This window comes from Arvicanthis niloticus, chromosome 17 (assembly GCF_011762505.2).
Source record: "Arvicanthis niloticus isolate mArvNil1 chromosome 17, mArvNil1.pat.X, whole genome shotgun sequence".
Taxonomy (NCBI): Eukaryota; Metazoa; Chordata; class Mammalia; order Rodentia; family Muridae; genus Arvicanthis; species Arvicanthis niloticus.
The window spans coordinates 27661859-27680263 of NC_047674.1; the positions used below are offsets into that span (position 1 = coordinate 27661859).

Below are 18405 nucleotides of genomic sequence, written 5' to 3' on the forward strand. Positions count from 1 at the left end.
TAGTCACAGAGGCTATACTCAGACTGTAAGTTTTGACTATTAACATAAAACCTACTATTCTAGTCTTTTGAATGTATAAAATATAACCTAAATAATGGAACACACACACACACACACACATATATACATATGTATATATATATATATATACACACTAGCATTAACTTTTGAAACATGAACAATCTTTTTCTATTTCAAAAATATACTTTATTCATTCCTTGAAAACTTCATATATGTATGGAGTGTATTCTGATCATATCTACCTGTCTTGCTCTACTCCAGCTCCTTCCAGAGCCCTCCTCTGAGCGTCTCCCCTCCTAACTTCATGAACTTCGCTTATATCCCTCTGAGTCCAGCTATTGTCCTTTGTATAAAACTCAGCCCGTAACTATCTTCTCAAGCACAGGCAGCCTACCAGGGGACACAACACCAAAGAAGTCTGTCCCCAGCAGCCAGCAGCCGTCCTCAGCTAGGGGACCGGCTTCAGGAGCCCCTCACTCTCCATGGTTGGATCTTCACAGGCAGCCATAGCTTCTTTTCTAATGTTAGCAACGTGCAAATTGTTCCTATTTCTCCTTCAACTTGTACATTTGACTTTCCCTTCAGAATATTGTTTGTTATGCTTGAAAGTTTATTTATACTTCTCAGAAACAAAAATTTCATGTTGAGCTTTTTTTTTTAATGTCAGCCTCTGTTTTCACTAATATACGTCAACTCTAAAATGGTTATGCATTTCATTATGACATTTTCATCCATGTATATAAAATACCGGGGACACCCTCACTACTCTTTCTTTTCACTTCTCTCCCACAATACCTTTTTAAATCCTCTGTTTTATTACAAAATTGCCCTCACATAGCATTTAATGCCCCCTATATTCATGCAATATGACCAGACCCTTATCATCTTTTCTTACCTTAATGTCTAAATACCTCAAGCCTACATTCTATTTATTCTTCTTCCTATATTAGTTTGATATGAAGCTGTGATATTATAGATTAAAAAGGGACTTTCCTTGAGTAAGGAAATCTCTTTATTTCATTCAAATGTCAGTCACAGAGTCCATGGGGCAAATGCAGCACAGAGCATGCCCCAACAATGGATTCTGGGTAACTCACAGATAGGTGTTCTAAACGCCCGTGTGTCCTGTCAATATGGAAGCTAGGGTGGTAACTTAGACATGAGTGGTGTCAAAGCTTATCAGTTATGAAACTAAACAAGAATAAATGTTCCTCTTATATAAGCCCATGTCAGCATTAAGAGCCTTCAGTACAAATGCTATTCACCATCATGACTATCCAGAGAAAACATTTTGTGGAATATAGAATTATACCTTTTGGGGGAAGAAAATCAGAGCAGTAATCCCTGTACCAAAGCACTATATCAACCTTGAAGACTTTATAGATGCAAACACAGCATACAATTGTTGCTGTGAGGGTGACAAAGCCCCCGATGAGGTAATTCTTGAAATCAGGAACTACAACAGAAATGAGGAGAAAATCATTAGAACCAAGAAGAATAGAAACTCTTGGCATGGCAATTTGAATGCGTTGACCGCAGACAGAGTGTATTCAGGAAGCACTTTGCCAGAGCCACGTCTGTCCGTTCAGGATCATTGGTACCAATGGCCACTAATAAGCTGGGGCAATGAAATTATATCAAAAATTAAGATGCATTCTTTTAAATTTCTAGCTAAAACATGATACATAGGAAGAGAAAACCCACTGGGAACCACAGAGACAGAGTTCAGGGCAGCACAACAGAAGTCGAAAGCCTGCAGAATTCCCTGAGTGGGAAAAGCATGTCAGGAAGAAACAAAAGATGGCAGCCAGAGAAGGAGGTGGTGAGGCAGAAAGTGGGGGTGAAGACTCCAGAAGAGGAGCTAAAGCAAGGAAAACAGCTTTTTGCTGCCAAGATATGGGTAGCATCCAGGAAAAATCTAAATACTTAATGATTTTACTTTTCTGTTTTATTTATTTTTTACATTTGCATACATTTTTAGTCAACCACAGAGTATTTAAACTTCACATTTGTACACATGCCCTGTTGTTTCTTAGTCAGCTTCAGTATTTAAACAATATTTTACAATCATTCTCAGGTTTTTGGACTATACCAATTCTCAAAAGCCAGCAGTCTCAGACATCCTTGTTATAATTTATGGTATATTTATGTTGTAGTTATGCTTTCTGTGTATAGCCATCTTGTTTGGTCATATGCTTAAACATATTCATGGGATGCTTGCAATGAAGCAAATATAAGTAGCAATTGGCCAGGGAGAAAAAGAGGAAGAGGAAGAGGAGGAAGAGGAAGAGGAGGGAGAAATGGGTATTATTATAGTCAAAGAAACTAAGACGGGTTCCTGTGCCTGGGATACAGGATGCCTCTGAAGTGGTACCCAGACAGAAGCAGGTAGAGAGTTTCAGCTAGTAGGATGGAAAGACCAGTGAATTCAGAACAAGGGGCAAAATGGATGGGAAGTCATAGCTGAAGAAGGGGGATTCCAGACGAAGGAAAGCACACTGGCATCCACAAAGCTATATAACTTAAACAAGCATTTGTTACTCACCTGGGTATATTAACTGCACATACGCTGACTCTAAAATGTTTGTGTTCTTAATGACACAGATAAATGGATAGCGATAAAACTGGCTTCTAACTTGTGAAACGTTAAGCGTTGCAATGAGTGAGTGATTTTTTTTGGCCAAAGGATTTTCCACACTGTTCAAGAGAAGGGATTAATAAAATAGAGTTGGTAAGATGCTTCAACATAGAATAAGACCTACAGGCCCAGTTATTTGTTTTATTTGTATATATATCACAGCTCAAATAATCACTTTTCCAAGTCATGTGTATAACAATTTATTGTCAAGACAAATCTGAAATTGTATAACCTCAAGGTCAAAAACACTCAGTAGCAAAGAAATCAACATGAATTAGCAGCTTGCAAGAAATAAAAAAACAATACAGCCTTCTCTTTCTCTCTTTCTCTCTCTCTCACACACACACTCACACACTCTTTTGCGGGGCCATGGAACGCTATACTGGTCCTTGGGTTATGAGTGTTTGGCCACGCCCCTAGAACCCAGGCTCCTGACACGAGGTTTAATCTCCATTGAACCTGCACCTTCAGTCATGTAGAGGGCGTGATCTAAAGACCAGGGGCATGGCTAATTAAGTTATTGCCGCCCCTTTTCCCCCTCCCTATAAAAGCCATGCTCCCCTGGCTTTTTCGGGGAGAGCACACACCATCTACACCCATTCACCACGCTATGAACAGTAACAGCTTTGGAAAACCGGACTCCACGTGTTGCCTGGGCCTTCCTTCACCTGCCGCCAGATTCCCAGCCTTTGGAACCTTGAACTACAGCCGGCAGCAGCTGTGTGAATGTGGGACCCCACTGCTGGACTCCCCTCGCATGAGTTTTTTCCCACACTCTCTTACACATATACATACATACTTTCTCATGTATACAGTGTCTCTGACACACACACACATTCTTTCTCTCTCATACAGTCTCTCTCTCTCTCTCTCTCTCTCTCTCTCTCTCTCTCTCTCTCTCACACACACACACACACACACACACACACACACACACACACACACATGACAGGGACAGATGACAAAGAGTGTTGCATATGAAGGAATAAGAAGGAGTTAACCAAACCCCAGATATCTTTATCCATTCCATGGAGACTGAGGCCAAGCATCTGATTCTTGATTCCCCCTGCATGCCTTTCCAGACTCTACTTAATAAACACAAAAAAGTTCCTCACTGCAGTGCTGTCATAGCACAAAATGGGATGTAATAAAGGGGCTTTTAGCCTGTGTGGAAATTGTGCAGTGACACATATTTTTAACAAAAAACAAAAACAGAGAATGTCACAGATATTGTCTATCACTCAGCAAAGCTCAAGGTGGACAGCCAAGGGCTAGGAGCAGCCAACCTTCCAGCTCTTGGTCATAGACTCAAAATTAGAGCAGGTGTGTCACAGAATGTAGCATCAAAACTGATTGGCAAACTCACAATTGAAAGTCTTCAACTAGAATTGGATCATCCCATTCAATCATCGATCCATTCCACTTCCAGTAGACAAGATCCGAGTACTGGCCCGTGACGTTGCAGGTCAGCAGTATCGTGGATCCTGAAAAACAATGTATTTGACTTCAAAGACTGTTGCCTTTATTACAATGTGGCTTTTATTGCAATCTATTGAATAACAATGTTAAAATATAGAAAAGCAGTATGAAAAAGGAAAAATTTCCTAATCCTCATCACCCAGAGAACATCACTGTTTTGTTCTTTATATATCTCAGTCTTCATCTTTCTCTTTAGACAACAGCAGTCTATAAATGGGTCTTATTTTCTATTAATTTGTAATGATTGTGTCTGGGAACTTCATCCTCCATGATTAGTCCTCAGAAATACCCTGTTGCTATGAAACCACTTAGCATTCCATCATATAATTATACACTAACGGTATGGTTATTGATGAATGAAATTTCTAAAATTTCATTATTATGGTTAATAATTTAAGGAACATCCTGCTTACAATAATGTTTTTCCAAATATGCAAGCATTACTTGGAATGAGATCTTGGAGCCAGAATGTTCTTATAGTGGCGGGCCTCAAACCCATGCCCTTGCCATATCTCCGGTCCTCACAAGAAGAGATAGTTTCAAATCCAAATTCCAATCAAGTAAGGCTCCACCAGTCCACTCACCCTGAAGCAGCATGTGCAGCTGTTATTTCACACAGCCCCCGGAAAACAAGGGTTATTCACTAAGCATTGTCCACTGAGAGAGGAAAACTAAACTCAACTTTCACTATTTTTTTTTATTTATTTCACATGCATGGGTGTTTTGCCTGGTGTCACAGAGACCAGAAGGTGTTGGATCCTCTGGTGATCGTTGTGGGCTACCATGTGTGTGCTGAGAACTGAACTCAGGTTCTGTGGAAGAACAGCCAATGCATTTAACCACCAAGCCATCCCTCAGCCCCTCCCACCTACACTGCTGGAACCACTGGTGAATTAACCCATGTTTCCTAGGTTACCATTCACTGGCTCCCCATGCTCCTCCCACATAGGATATATTGTTTAGCCTCTGTCAGAATGAGGTCACTGGTGTTTGGCTTCTCTTCATTAATCAATGACACCTCCTCTTTATAGACACAAAAACTTCCCAGGAAGATTTACAGGCTAGCTGTCTTTGTCTTTAACTGAAAACTCATTGACATCAATCATTTGTCTTTACATGGTCCTCACTGTATCTCTCCTCATTCACGTTTTTCTAAAAGCCTTCTCCACTACCAAACCAAGGAAGAGCCGAGGTACATATTTGTGCAGGCATTTGATAATTCCATTGCCCTTTGATCCTGAAGTCTTCTGGGATATAATGTGCTATCTTCTGGGCTATCTAGAACATAAGGTTTTAATCTAAGTAATTGATTTAACTCCAGACCATTGGTTGATATGAAGTTTCTTTTCATGTTATGTTACCTTTATTGTAGGATAACTTTTTGTTTATCCTTTACTTTCTCAGCACTTAGTCATTCTGTATGTGGGGGTGGGTGGGTGTGGGTATGGGTGTGCATGTAAGGGTGTAGGTGTACCTGTGTATGTGTGTGTATAAGTATGAAGGGAGTAACTGTGTATATGGTGTGTATGTATCTGTGTATGTGTGTAAGAGTATAGGCATCTGTGTGCATGTGAGTGTGCAATTGACCTGTGTCTGTATATGTGTCTATATCTGTGTGTGTGTGTGTGTGTGTGTGTGTGTGTGTAAAAGAGTGCAGGTATATCTGTGTATGTATATGTGTAAGGGTGCAGATGTATCTGTGTGTGTAAGTGTGCAAGTATGCAAGTGTATCTGTATGTGAGTGTGCAGGTGTGCCTGTGTGTGTAAGTGTGGAGGTGTACGTGTGTGTGTGTGTGTGTGTGTGTGTGTGTGTGTGTGTGTCTGTGTCTGTGTCTGTGTATGTAAGAAAGAGCACAGGTGTATTTGTGTGTGTGTATATGTGTTTAAGAGTGCAGATATACTTGTGTAAGTGTGTGTATCTGTGTATATATGTAAGAGTATAGGTATATCTGTGTGTGTTTAAGTGTGCAGGTATACCTGTGTATGTGTGTGTATGTGTGTAAGAGTGCAGGTATATCTCTGTGTGTGTCTGTGTGTGTGTGTGTGTGTGTGTGTGTGTGTACACGCACACATGCAGATGTATCTGTGTATACACGTGTGTGTCCTCAGGAACACTGACCACCTCCTTTGAGATGGGTTTCCCACTGGCACAGTAGAGCTCACCTATCAATTACTCCAGACTGCCTGACCCCCCAGCCACCAGTCTGCACCTTTCTCTGCCTCCCTAGCAGAGATTACAAATGTGCATCCCACACCCAGCTCTTAACCTGGACAATGTAATAAAATTCAGGCCCCCACAAGCCTTTACTGATGGAGTTACCCCATCCTTTTTGTGTTTTATTGTTTTTTAAGACAGAACCCATTTGTAGTCAAGCCTAACCTCAAGCTCACAGTCCTATTACCTCGACTTCCTAATCTACAGTGCACACCACCAACTTAACACAGTTCTCTCTCTGGAGGCTGCAAAGACTGGTTCATTCATGACAGGAGGGACACATATTATTGCAATGATCAGGACAGATCTTGACTTTTTAAAAAACTGACTAGCTTGGAAAAGTATTTTATAGAGCAATTATCATTTTTTTACATATATAGTCTTACCTCTTACAGCCTAAAAGATTAACTCTAACTATAAAAAATATTGTGCTAATTAGATAAATTACATATCATAAACATGTGGCTGCAGTCTGCAGGGATAGTAAGGTCTCATTGGAAAGTAGGGGTAGGAGGGTCTGATATGGCTAGATTTTTGCCTTAAGAGGCAAAAACTTAAAAAAAATTAATTTAAGAAAAATATTCAAACCATTTAAAACTCATTTAACTATACCATGAACAGTGAACAATGTGCCACCATCCCTCTGTGGCTTGTGATGTGTGTGTTGTGAAGGTTTGCCTTATCTTCCTGTTGAGTCCAGGAATAATGACTTCACTACACCCTGCAAGAAGCCTGCTTACCTGGGTTAGCTTCCATCGTCTCATTTCGTGGGCTCACGATCACAGGTTTGTCTCTCTTGCTTTTATCTGCAAAAGGAAAACCCACAGAGCTCCTGAGCCTTTGTCCAGGCAGTTCACAGGTGATATCAGCACTGAGTTAACACTGAACTGGATCTGGCTGGACAGTCCCTCAAATACAGCAGGAGATGGGAAGTGAAGAAGAGGAGGGGAGACCCCAGAAACTGAACAACTGAACACCTGAAGCAAGGATGAACCATACACACCACAGAAGTGAACCATACAGGTACCCTCCAGCCTACACACACACACACACACACACACACACACACACACACCTGCACTCTTACATACATGTCTGTACATATATACACACACAGGTAACCTACACTCTTACATACATGTGTGTACATGAACACACGAACACACATACACACAGGTACACCTGCACTCTTACATACATATGTATACATGAACACACAAATACACATATACAGGTATACCTGCACTCTTACATACATGTGTGTACATGTACGCACAAACACACACACACACGTGAGAAGAAGGAGAAAGGAGTATAAATATATTTCTACTAAAAACTACAAACATCAATGAGAATTTACTCTGTACAAAGACAATGTGCACAGGACCCTGGGGGTCAGAGGGCTCCCTTCTTGCTGCAAAGTGGGAAAGGCAGTAGCCCTGAGAACATTAAAAAACCGTCACTGTGCACCTGCTAATCGCACATCTGTTTCATAGCAAGACCTGCTTTGCATCAGGCACATGACCACAGGCTGAGCTTTCATCATCTCTAATCTTCCCTAAGCCTTACAGGCCACACCATCTTCTTATAGAAGAGGAGACACACTTATAGATTAAGTGATGGAGGGAACCAAACAGTGCATTCTGGGTATGTAACATTTCCCAACTCCTGGGAATCTACTCCATTGCATGGCCACTCTGTTGTATTTTTCAGTTTGTCTGTTATAGTCCTGGGAGTGAGATCTAAGGTTCCATACATACTAGACACATGCCCTACCACTGTGCTACATCCCCGATGCCAGTGACTCCCATAGAGTCAGACTCCCCCAGGGCAGGCTCTCACACCGGTAAGGTACCCACTAAAGGGAGTCCAGGATCTCCTTGGAGGAACTCCCTTCTGTGATATCTAAGAATTTTACAAGGCCCATTGGAAAGTATAATTCATAATGCATTGGTCTAAATAGCATTGCATCAGAAGCAGAAATGAAAATATTCATGTACTGCTTATTAACATAAAGCGAGATTAAGACCATAGGACTTTGCATTGTGGTTTGAACATGAAATGTCCCCCACAGGCTCAGGAGTTTGAATACTTGCTCCCCAGCTGGTACCACTATTTAGAAAGGTTGTGGAACCTGTGGGAGATGAAGCAGAGCTGGAGACAGGATGTCACTGTGTGGGGTGGGAGGTGAATTTTTAAGGTTTTATAGCTGACCCTACTTCTGATTATCTATCTATCTATCTATCTATCTATCTATCTATCTATCTATCTAATCTATCTATCAATCATCTATATCTCTATCTCTATCTCTATTTCTGGCTCTATCTATCTATCTACTCTCTGTCTCCCTCTCCCCCTCCATACATCTCTCTCCCTCCCTCTCTCTCTCCCTCTCCCTCCTCTCTCTCTCTCTCTCTCTCTCTCTCTCTCTCTCTCTCTCTCTCTCCAGTGTGTCCATGTAATATTATCATCTTCTTCCTGACTGTTGGGACCTCCTTACTGCTACCAAACTGAAAAGTTCCTTTTTCTTCCTTCTCTCCCTTCCCCCTTCCTTCCTCTCCACTTATCTTTCTTCTTTCTTCTCCCTCTCTTCCCCCTTCCCTCCTCTCCCCTTCCCTCCTCGCCTCCTTCCCCTCCCTCTCTGCCCTTTGCCCTCTCTCTCTCCCCCTCTTTTTTTCCAGCGTGCCCATGAAATATCATCATCCTTCTTCCTGACTGCTGGGCCATCCCCACACTTCAGATGACACGCCTCCCTCACCATGACCAACTGTATTCTCTCTGAACACATGAGTCAAAACAAACTGTTTCTTCCCTATTTTAGTTTGTGTGACCAATAGACCTTGTGAGTCATTGGCCAGTTCCTAGACTTAGTTCCTTTTTGGACAATGGAGCAATGATATCAGAATGGTGGTCTCTAAGGCTGGTCCACATGCCAACGCCTGGGGTCAGAGTGGGGACTCACCTACTGTGATAAATGTTATTACTCGTGTGACCGGATATTGCTTCCCCTGGTACGTGTAGGACATACGGCATGTATAGTTCCCTCTGTGCTCTTTAGTCACATTCATCACCACCAGGGTATCTCCGAATCGAATGAAGCTTCCATTGTCAAGAGGCAGAGGTGTACAGTTCTAGACAAGAAGAAATAAAAAACAGGTATGGGACAGTCAGGAACTCCCCCGTGCAGTAGAATAGAAACACAAGTTTTTCACTTCTGGAAATTCACGATTGAGAACATGACTGAAAGCTCAGCTGTATACAGCATGTTTTTATCACTATATTTCTTTTGTGTTTTTTTCGGGGGGGTGCAGGGGGAGATAATTACATTTTAAAATTTCAAGCCCAGAGTTTTATGCCACAAAGACGAGTAGAGTCAAATTTGTTTCACAGAAGACATGATTGAAGCAGTAATTCTGACATTTGCCAACACCACAGTCCCTTCCTGCACAGATATTATTTATTGTATACTTTTTCATCTCTAAAAGATGATGCTCCCATTCCAGCATTCAAAGTAAATTAAAGGTAATAAAATATGCTGTGTCTCACCCTACTGTTTAAGTAGCTACAGACACTACCAAGTTATATATCAAGCATTTAGCTTTTAATTAGTCTTTTAGGATTTATTTTTATTTTATCTTTAATTGCAAGTGTGTGTATGTGTGATTTAGAGTTTTGTGCACATGAGCACAGTACCCATAGAGGCCAGAAGGGGGCGGCAGGTGGATCTGTAATTACTGGCAGTTGTGAGCCACCTTCTGTGCATGCTGGGAAACAAATTCTAGTTCTGTGCAAGAGGCGTGTGTGTGTGTGTGTGTGTGTGTGTGTGTGTGTGTGTGTGTGTGCGCGCTCTTAATCACTGAACCATCCCTGCATCCCCAGAACATATGTTTTTAATGAAACATAGAATACTATATGTTATAAAAAGTTATCTCTTAAGGGGCTTAAATTCCTAATCCATCTTCTCAAAAGATGTTCTATTACTTTTATTGAAACTATATCTTACTAAGGCAGATAGAGACAAGGGTTTTAAGATTTTAGGTAAGTTGTTAGCATCAATGAACACAGTCCTGATTGGTTTTGTTCATTTCTCTATTAAGTTGCACCAGTACAGAGAGAACAGTATTCAAGTGGTCAAATACTTCTGTAGATAGATTTTACTGTTCATAACGGAAAACTGTGTAAAACTAGATTATCACGCTGAAAACAAGATTACCTTATACCACTGGATTTGGGGTAACTTATTATTTTCATCTTTAAAAAACTCCAAATAAGGGCACACAAGGCGTCCATCCTCTGAGATGAGGAGCCGCTGTGGGAAGCTGGCCTGGGTGTTGTAACACAAGTCAGGGTCATTCTCTAAAACATCCACGGTGATTTTACTTTTGAGGCAGTAAGCTACGTTTCTAAAACAAAGTAAAATATGGAAATTAATCATTATTAAAGTGTTCTTCTGTCCTTAACTATCATAGAAACTCAGGACTTATGTCTGTATATATGCATTCCTTTCTTACCTAACTATACAATAGTAATATCCTGAATCCTCCACCTTGGCAGGAACAAACCAAAGATGTCCATTCTGCTGATGAATCCTCGAGTCCCGGTCTGTTGATATGGGGGTCTTGCTGTCATTTTTATACCAAAATATGGTGCCATTGTCATTTGGAGTAAGAGGACACTTGCGAATATCCATTTCATTTACAGATAAAAATGAAACGATCTCATTTGAATATTCTGTACATTCATCTTTAAAAGAGAGAAAGGAGAAGTAATCTCAAGACAAGTTTCCTGCACTTCTTAATGGAATTTATACATCAGAACTCATTGGTTAGTAAAGATACCAGTTCCTACCATGAACTGGTACAGTTTCCAGTTGTGCATTCAAGAGCACAGTCTTCAGATGTTGAACCATTTACAGACAGTTCCAGCTCTGTCATGTGTTCCCTGTGGGCTGTACCTTGGGAAGGTTACTTATCCCCTTTCCTTCTCCTTATTATTCTAAAGGTAGGAATAATGGAGGAGAGACACTGACTTCTATACAACAAAGAATCGAAGACTAAATATACCCTCCCACTTGAACAACTTCTGTGCACCGACAGACATAGAATACAAGACTGTTCAAGGTCTGATATAATTCTGTCTTTTATGAGCACAAGATGCTCAAAGAGCTGTAAGAGATAGTCAAGCTAGGGATAAAGCAATTTTAAAAAAAGACTTCCAGTAATAAAAAAAAAATGCATCACCAAGTTGAAAATATACTGGGAAGAAAAATTAAGAAAGCCTGAAGATAAAAACATTTGAAAATATCTGAGATTAAGTGATGGTGAGGACAACCGGAACGTGTTGAATATGAGTTGCTGAGGGAGTGTGGAGACACAGAAAGCACTTTGAAATGCATGCTGAAATTTCTCGAGATGTTGTAATGAGCCTGAGCCCCAAAGACACAATGAACGCCAAGAAAAGGAAAAAGGGAATCACACCAACTGTTTAAAACAAGATTGTCAATGTCAATGACAAGAAAATCTTAAGTAGACTGAGATATATTTTTTTAAAATATATTTGTTTATTTTGGTTTTTTTTTTTCAAGACTCGGTTTCTATGTGTAGTCTTGGCTGTCCTAGAGCTCATTTTGTAGAATCAGGTTGGCCTCAAACTTACAGAGATCCACCTGCCTCAGCCTCCCAAGCACTGGGATTAAAGGTGTGTGCTACCACCACCTGGCTACGTTTTCATTTTTAAGTAACAGCTGTTAAAAAAAAAAAAAAAAAAAAAGGGTTACAACCATCCTTCTAGGGAATAAAAGGATTATCCAGTTGCAATTCCAGTGAAAATGCCTTTCAAAATCACAGAGAGGATTTTAAAAGCGCTAAGAACCCATCCTTAGGAGACATGTACTCCCCAGAAAGAGTCAAAGAATCCCTTCACAAAGAAGAAAACATTATCTGACAAAATGCCCTGGTAAATAATATAATGAAACTTCACAGTTGCAGGTGCTCAACATATGATGAGCCTATGGGAGAAATTTAACCTTTAAACCCTAACATTCAACCCCATGAGCCCTCAAAGGGTCATGACTGTTTACAATGCAAACTGCTTTTAGCTCATCTGTAAGAATCCACAAGAAGGTCCTTAACGTTCTAACAGTGCTCAGAACTCTAAGCCCAAGTCTCTACTGAGATTCAAAAACATATCTTACTATGGATACCTGTACAATAACAAAAAAAAATGTTATATCACTCACAGTGGTCTGGGCATATCAAGAATTGATCAGGAACACGCAGCACAGGGTCCAGTTTCCACAAATGAACTCCCAGGGCTGCTTACAGTGCTTTCAAGCCTGTTACAGCGCCTATACTTGGAAGACTTCCTTTGAAACCTTACATTTGTAAAGCATGAATGATGGCATTGTGTGGCTGACAGTAAGGTCTTCTGCTAGCTTCAACGTTAGCTACACCTCCCTGAACCACTACTGTATGGCCTCTGAGTGCCCAGAGGACTCAAGTAACTGAAACAGTGCCTTTTCCTTGGGCAGGTAGCCTTTTGTGATGAGATGGGCACCCCAGAGGTGCTTTCATACCCTGGAGACAACCTTGTAAAACACTCAACTTCTTTTAAAAGGCACCAATATCTTGAGACACCACATCTCTTTAGCTTCAGCTTTACTCTGGCTTTTTTCTGACCAAATGGCAAGTTTTTAACTCCTCTGCTCTACAGGGTGATCCCTAACCTCACTATAAACTTGACTGAACACAACCAGCAACAACCTGTGGGGAGCGGACAGAAGGCGGCTATCATCCTTGCAGCCATCTTGAGCCATATACCCTGAAAAGAGACTTGCTTACAATAGCCTACAACAGCTGAGCACACTTTGATAACATCTTGCTTTAGATACCCAGGATCTTCCCTTGGGTGTGTGAGACCTAAAGGCGTGATTTAAGGGTGTGACTTAGAGGTGTGGCTTAGAAGTGAGACATAAAAAAGGCGAGAGGCAGACAGAAGACACTTGGACTAGAGAACTCGGAAGAAGAAGTATTAGGCACTTAGCACTTGGACAAAGAACTTGGAACTGAGAAAGAGACTAGCAACTGGAATTTGGAGGCACTAGGAACTAGGGACTAGGAACTAGGAACTAGGGATTAGGAACTCAAGACTTGGGACTTGGACTAGAAAGAGAGACTGGAGAATAAATGGGATTGAATCACACTCTGTTTGGTCTCCATTTGGTCTCAAGTCCGTCCTCACTCTCTCTCTTGCTGAACCCCAACCCACAGACTGGAGCTTCTTGGGGCAGTACGGGCTAACAAGTTAGTCCCCAAGGCTTTTGGCAGTGCAGGTTCCAACATTGACGGAGCGGTCCGCGACATTTTAGCCCCCAAACATGGCCGCAACATTTTTGGCGCCCAACGTGGGGTAACTCAGGCCGCAACAACAACTCTGCTGTAGTCTGAATGCTGGACTGTCTTGAAATCCCCTCCATAAAAAATGTCTCTAAATTCAGCTTACACATAGTTTCCAGACACAAACAACACTAGCTAAGTTCTTCTTTGCCAGAAGGTAGTACTAACAGCCTCTGGACCAACAGAGAACCATCTTAAATTTCCACATTCCTACTGGCATTCTGGTCTGAGCTCCCCACCAAAATTACAAAGGAAGTTCTGATTACAAAATTTCAGAGCTTTCTAAAAAACAACAACAAAAAAAGACCATTTCCAAAGATGGTTACATTTGTCACAGCAACGAGGTCACTTCTCATACTAATTTTCTTTCTTTATCTTTTTTCACTCATTGTTGAGACTGAAACAATTAACAAGCAATTTAAACAGATGAAACATTTTGTTTTAGCTTATGGCTTGAAATCTGCTGTGGCCAGCTCAGCTGTTTTAGGATTCACTCAGGAGGCAGAGCATCCAGGTGGTAGAAGCTGATTCATGGGTGCACACTCACTCACAGCAGGAGTGAAGCTGGTTTTGTGAAAGGCTGACCGACCGTGAGGGGTGTGGAAGCAGAGCTCTATGTCAGATGTCACATGAAAAGCATGCTCTAGGCAGCAGCAAACTGCCCACAAACCCTAGAAATTACAAGGCCTTTGGTGGGCACAGCCTTCCCAGGTGTGAGCAGCTCCTGAAAATGGTAAGCTATCACACTGTTTAGAAAATACCAAACTTGATTAATCCAGCAGCAGAGTAAGCCAATAGTAAATAATAACTGGGAAGAAATTGTTGAAATAAAAAGAGAAGAATAAAGAAAAATTAAAGATTCCAGAAGATATACATCTTTCATAGAATTAACAAAGATCTGGCAGGATAAGACAAAACCTCTAATAAATAAATCTCTATTCAGGATTTAAAAAAAAGAAGTCTCATTAAAGGGATCTTAAAAGGGCAAGAGGAGGCCGGGCAGTGGTGGCACATGCCTTTAATCCCAGCACTTGGGAGGCAGAGGCAGGTGGATTTCTGAGTTGCTGAGTTCAAGGCCAGCCTGGTCTACAGAGTGAGTTCCAGGACAGCCAGGGCAACACAGAGAAACCCTGTCTCGAAAAACAAACAAACAAACAAACAAGAAGGCAAGAGGAGTATTATGAACAGCCTTACTATAATAAATCCAGCATCGAAAATAAAAAGGCTAAAATTTTTGAAAGACGCAAGCTATCAAAACTTCCTCAAGGAGAAATAGATAGCCTAAACTGTCCTGTGCCTTCTAAGAGAACTTGTAGTAAAAGATCCTAACAGAACATATTTCATGTCTGCTTAACTCCCTCTTCAGATACTTCTAGATATCAAAGACCTGATTGTCAATTTTGAACAAACCCTCCCAAATATTAAGGAGACAGGGATGCCTCCAAACTCACATGTGATATCAGCATCAATCATTATTACCCAAACCAATTGCATTACAACAAAACCACAAACCCTCTTATAAATACAGATGTGTAGCTTTCAAATATTTTACCTAATTTAATCCTACATGATATATATTAAAAACATAATGTATTATAAATTTATATTTGAAAAACATTAAAACTTTAAATATCCCCATATGCTTAGATTTTTTTTAATTATACAAAAATCTCAACAGATGCAGAAAGAGGCATTTAATTAAAATTCAATAAAACTCTCAGCAAACTGTAGTTTTTAGAAACCACATTACAGTAGTACCAAAACGTATTAAAAACTGAGGTCGAATATATAAAATAAAATATAGACTGAAAATTGGAAAATGTCACTTCAGGATGTTAGATAAGTTACAAACAAGCAGATAAATGCTGTGTTTGTGAAACAGAAGAATTGCTTTTGTTAAGCTGTTCCTGCTCCAAACATTTATATTCAATTTAATCTCAATCAAAATATGACCAGAACATTTCATACAAATTGAAAAACAAGGCATTTGGTTTCTTATCTCTAAGGACCACAAAACCCATTGCCAAAATCTTATAAACCTGTAAAGCTTTATAAAGTTACCACAACTAAGACAGCATAGTATGAGAATAAAGACAAATCTGTCACTGGAACAGCATAGAGACCCAGACATAATGCACACAAATATATTGAAGTTGTTTTTGAAAAAAAAATAAAGAAAATTAGAAGAAACAGCCATCTTGTCAACTTGTACATTCTGGAGAAAAATAACTTAAGAAGGGTTTCTAAACTATGAGCCTGAAAGTCTCTGTAAATCATTCACCCCTAAAATCAGGGAAAGTGCTAGATTGGGTTCAGGTTTGTTTGGGTTTTTCCTAAGTCAAAGGCTTCTGACAGTCAAACAAACATTATTAGGAAGAGGAGGAGGGAGACAAGGAGAAAGAACAGAAGAAGGAGGAAGAGTTGAAAAGTTGCTAGTAAAAATGGAAGAGCATATTTTATTGCTCTGTGAATTAGCTACCACCCCCATCTCTTCAGTTCCCTAATATTCAAACCAGGACCTGTGCAAACATAATGTCTCTGAAAACTAGCAGCTTTACACAGTCCCAGGTTGCTGACCTGACCCAGAGATTTCTTCAGAAGAGCCTTATCCTCGGGGTGTTCAGTGAACAAACTCAGTGTCAACTATTTAATAAGGCAGCAAGTGTTTACTAAAGCTACAACGTCAGTCAGAGCACGAGAGCCATAGCCTAAGGGAGACCTGAATGCTCTGGCATTTTCCAGGGGAATGAGAATCAGACTCACACACATACAGCTGACCAGCAGATCCAGAAAAGCTTTCAGACTCACTTCTGAATAACTCTGAGGTCATATATGGGCAGGAAGTGAAGGCTAAGGCAGAGCTGTAAACAGCCCACATGTTGCCCCTCAGCAAAGGGTAGAGAATATTCAGCCACAGATCTTCTGATCATTAGCCAGCCACTACATTTATCGATGACTTCAGTGGACATACACTAGATCTTACGAGGCTGGTTCAGAAAGTTTATCAGACGAACTAACAAAAACAACAGCATCAACTTAAAGCATGTAAAAAAAAAAAAAAATCACCGAACAATGGACTGGAAAGACAGCTCAATGTTAAAGAGTGCTTACTGCCTCCCAGAGGACCAGAATCCAGGTCCCAGCACCAACTTCACACACTATAGATGCCTGTAACTCCAGCACTATTGTCGGTTGTCCTGATGCTGTTTGAATTCTGATGTTAACTCTGCTTCCTCAAGAGGGCTGGCCCTCCAGACAAGCAGTCAATCACATACCAGGTGATCTCATGGGAACCTACTCCCCATTTACTGGTCAGAGCCTGTGATTGGGCAGTGGAAAGGAAGGGTGGGACAGGAGGTCTTTGAGAGTGGGGGTAGTAGAGAGAAGGGGAGAGAAGGAGGAAGAAGAAAAGATGGAGCTGAAGTGCACGGCCAGGAGACGTTGCAAGTAGCCAAGGGTCTCACACCTGAGGAATTAGCACTTAGTATAGTGCTAGTTCTGCCCAATCTGGCATATAGCTAATATAATATATTAAATATAATAACTGGATTATGTGGGTTTTGTACAGGATTATTGGTGTTAGAAATTACTGCAACAAAGCTCCAAGAGTTGCAAGATTCCCTTCTGGACTCCATGAGCAACTGTACACACGCACACACACATGCAGAGAGAGAGAGAGAGAGAGAGAGAGAGAGAGAGAGGAAGAAGAAGGAGGAGGAGGAGGAGGAGGAGGAGGAGGAGGAGGAGGAGGAGGAGGAGGAGGAGGAGGAGGAGAAGGAGAAGGAGAAGGAGAAGGAGAGAGGGAGGGAGGGAGGGAGAGAGAGAGAGTCTTTAAGAAGAGCTCAGTAATGACAACGAGGAGTACATAGGAGGACCTGATTTCCAGATTATACATTATGCTACCAAAATACCCAATTTTCAGCAAAACACTACAAAAACAAAAAACAAACAACAAAAAGGAAAAAAAAGAAACAGGAAAGTTGGGTCCATACACAGGGTGAACTAAGCTGACAATGGAAATTGTCTCAGGGGAGTGTGGGGACGTTACATTTACTCTACAAAGACTATTATATCTTTCAAAAATATATCCCAAACTACTGAAAAACTATTTCTAAAATATAAATAAACTATATGACAACAATGTCTTACCAAGGAGAATGTTAATGAAGAAGAGGAGGAGGAAAGGGAGGAGAGGGGGGGGGGAGAAGAGAAGAAGTTGGGGGAGGAGGAAGAGGAAGAAGAAGAGGAGGAGGAAGAAGAGGAGAGAGGGAAATGGGTAGTATTATAGTCAAAGAAACTAAGAAGGGTTCCGTGCCTGGGATACAGTATGCCTCTGAAGTGGTACCCAAACAGAAGCAGGCAAAGAAATTTAGCCACGTTCCTATCCACCAATCACATTAATCTACACATTAATCATTAATCTAATGAGCTTTAAAGCCTTTAAGAATAAAGTAGAAGACACACCCATCTAAGTACTTCAGAGTTCAGTCCAGTCTTAGGAAGAAAGGGGACATTGAAGGCAGTAAGAGACAAATGTCTCGGACTGCACACAAGTTCTTCCTTAAGTGCAATTGTTTCCCAGAATCCACCGGGGCCAGGAGGAATGAGATGGCCTTTCAAAATGAAGGAGAAATGAAGACATTTACAGATAAACCAAG

At 40.9% G+C, this 18405-nt stretch overlaps 1 protein-coding gene across 16 annotated transcripts in view; it reads right to left on the minus strand.

Moving 5' to 3' along the window:
* The window catches only part of Il1r1 (interleukin 1 receptor type 1), an 81845-nt gene that overhangs the window by 5230 nt on the left and 58210 nt on the right, over nt 1–18405 (minus strand). For all 16 annotated transcript variants that reach the window (XM_076914967.1, XM_076914978.1, XM_076914977.1 and 13 more), the window contains 7 exons: nt 10865–11096; nt 10567–10756; nt 9316–9484; nt 7094–7159; nt 4026–4143; nt 2567–2718; nt 1334–1477 (listed from right to left, as the gene is read on the minus strand). In XM_076914967.1, coding sequence (XP_076771082.1) covers nt 1334–1477; nt 2567–2718; nt 4026–4143; nt 7094–7159; nt 9316–9484; nt 10567–10756; nt 10865–11096 — 1071 coding nt within the window. The remainder of the gene's footprint in view (nt 1–1333; nt 1478–2566; nt 2719–4025; nt 4144–7093; nt 7160–9315; nt 9485–10566; nt 10757–10864; nt 11097–18405) is intronic.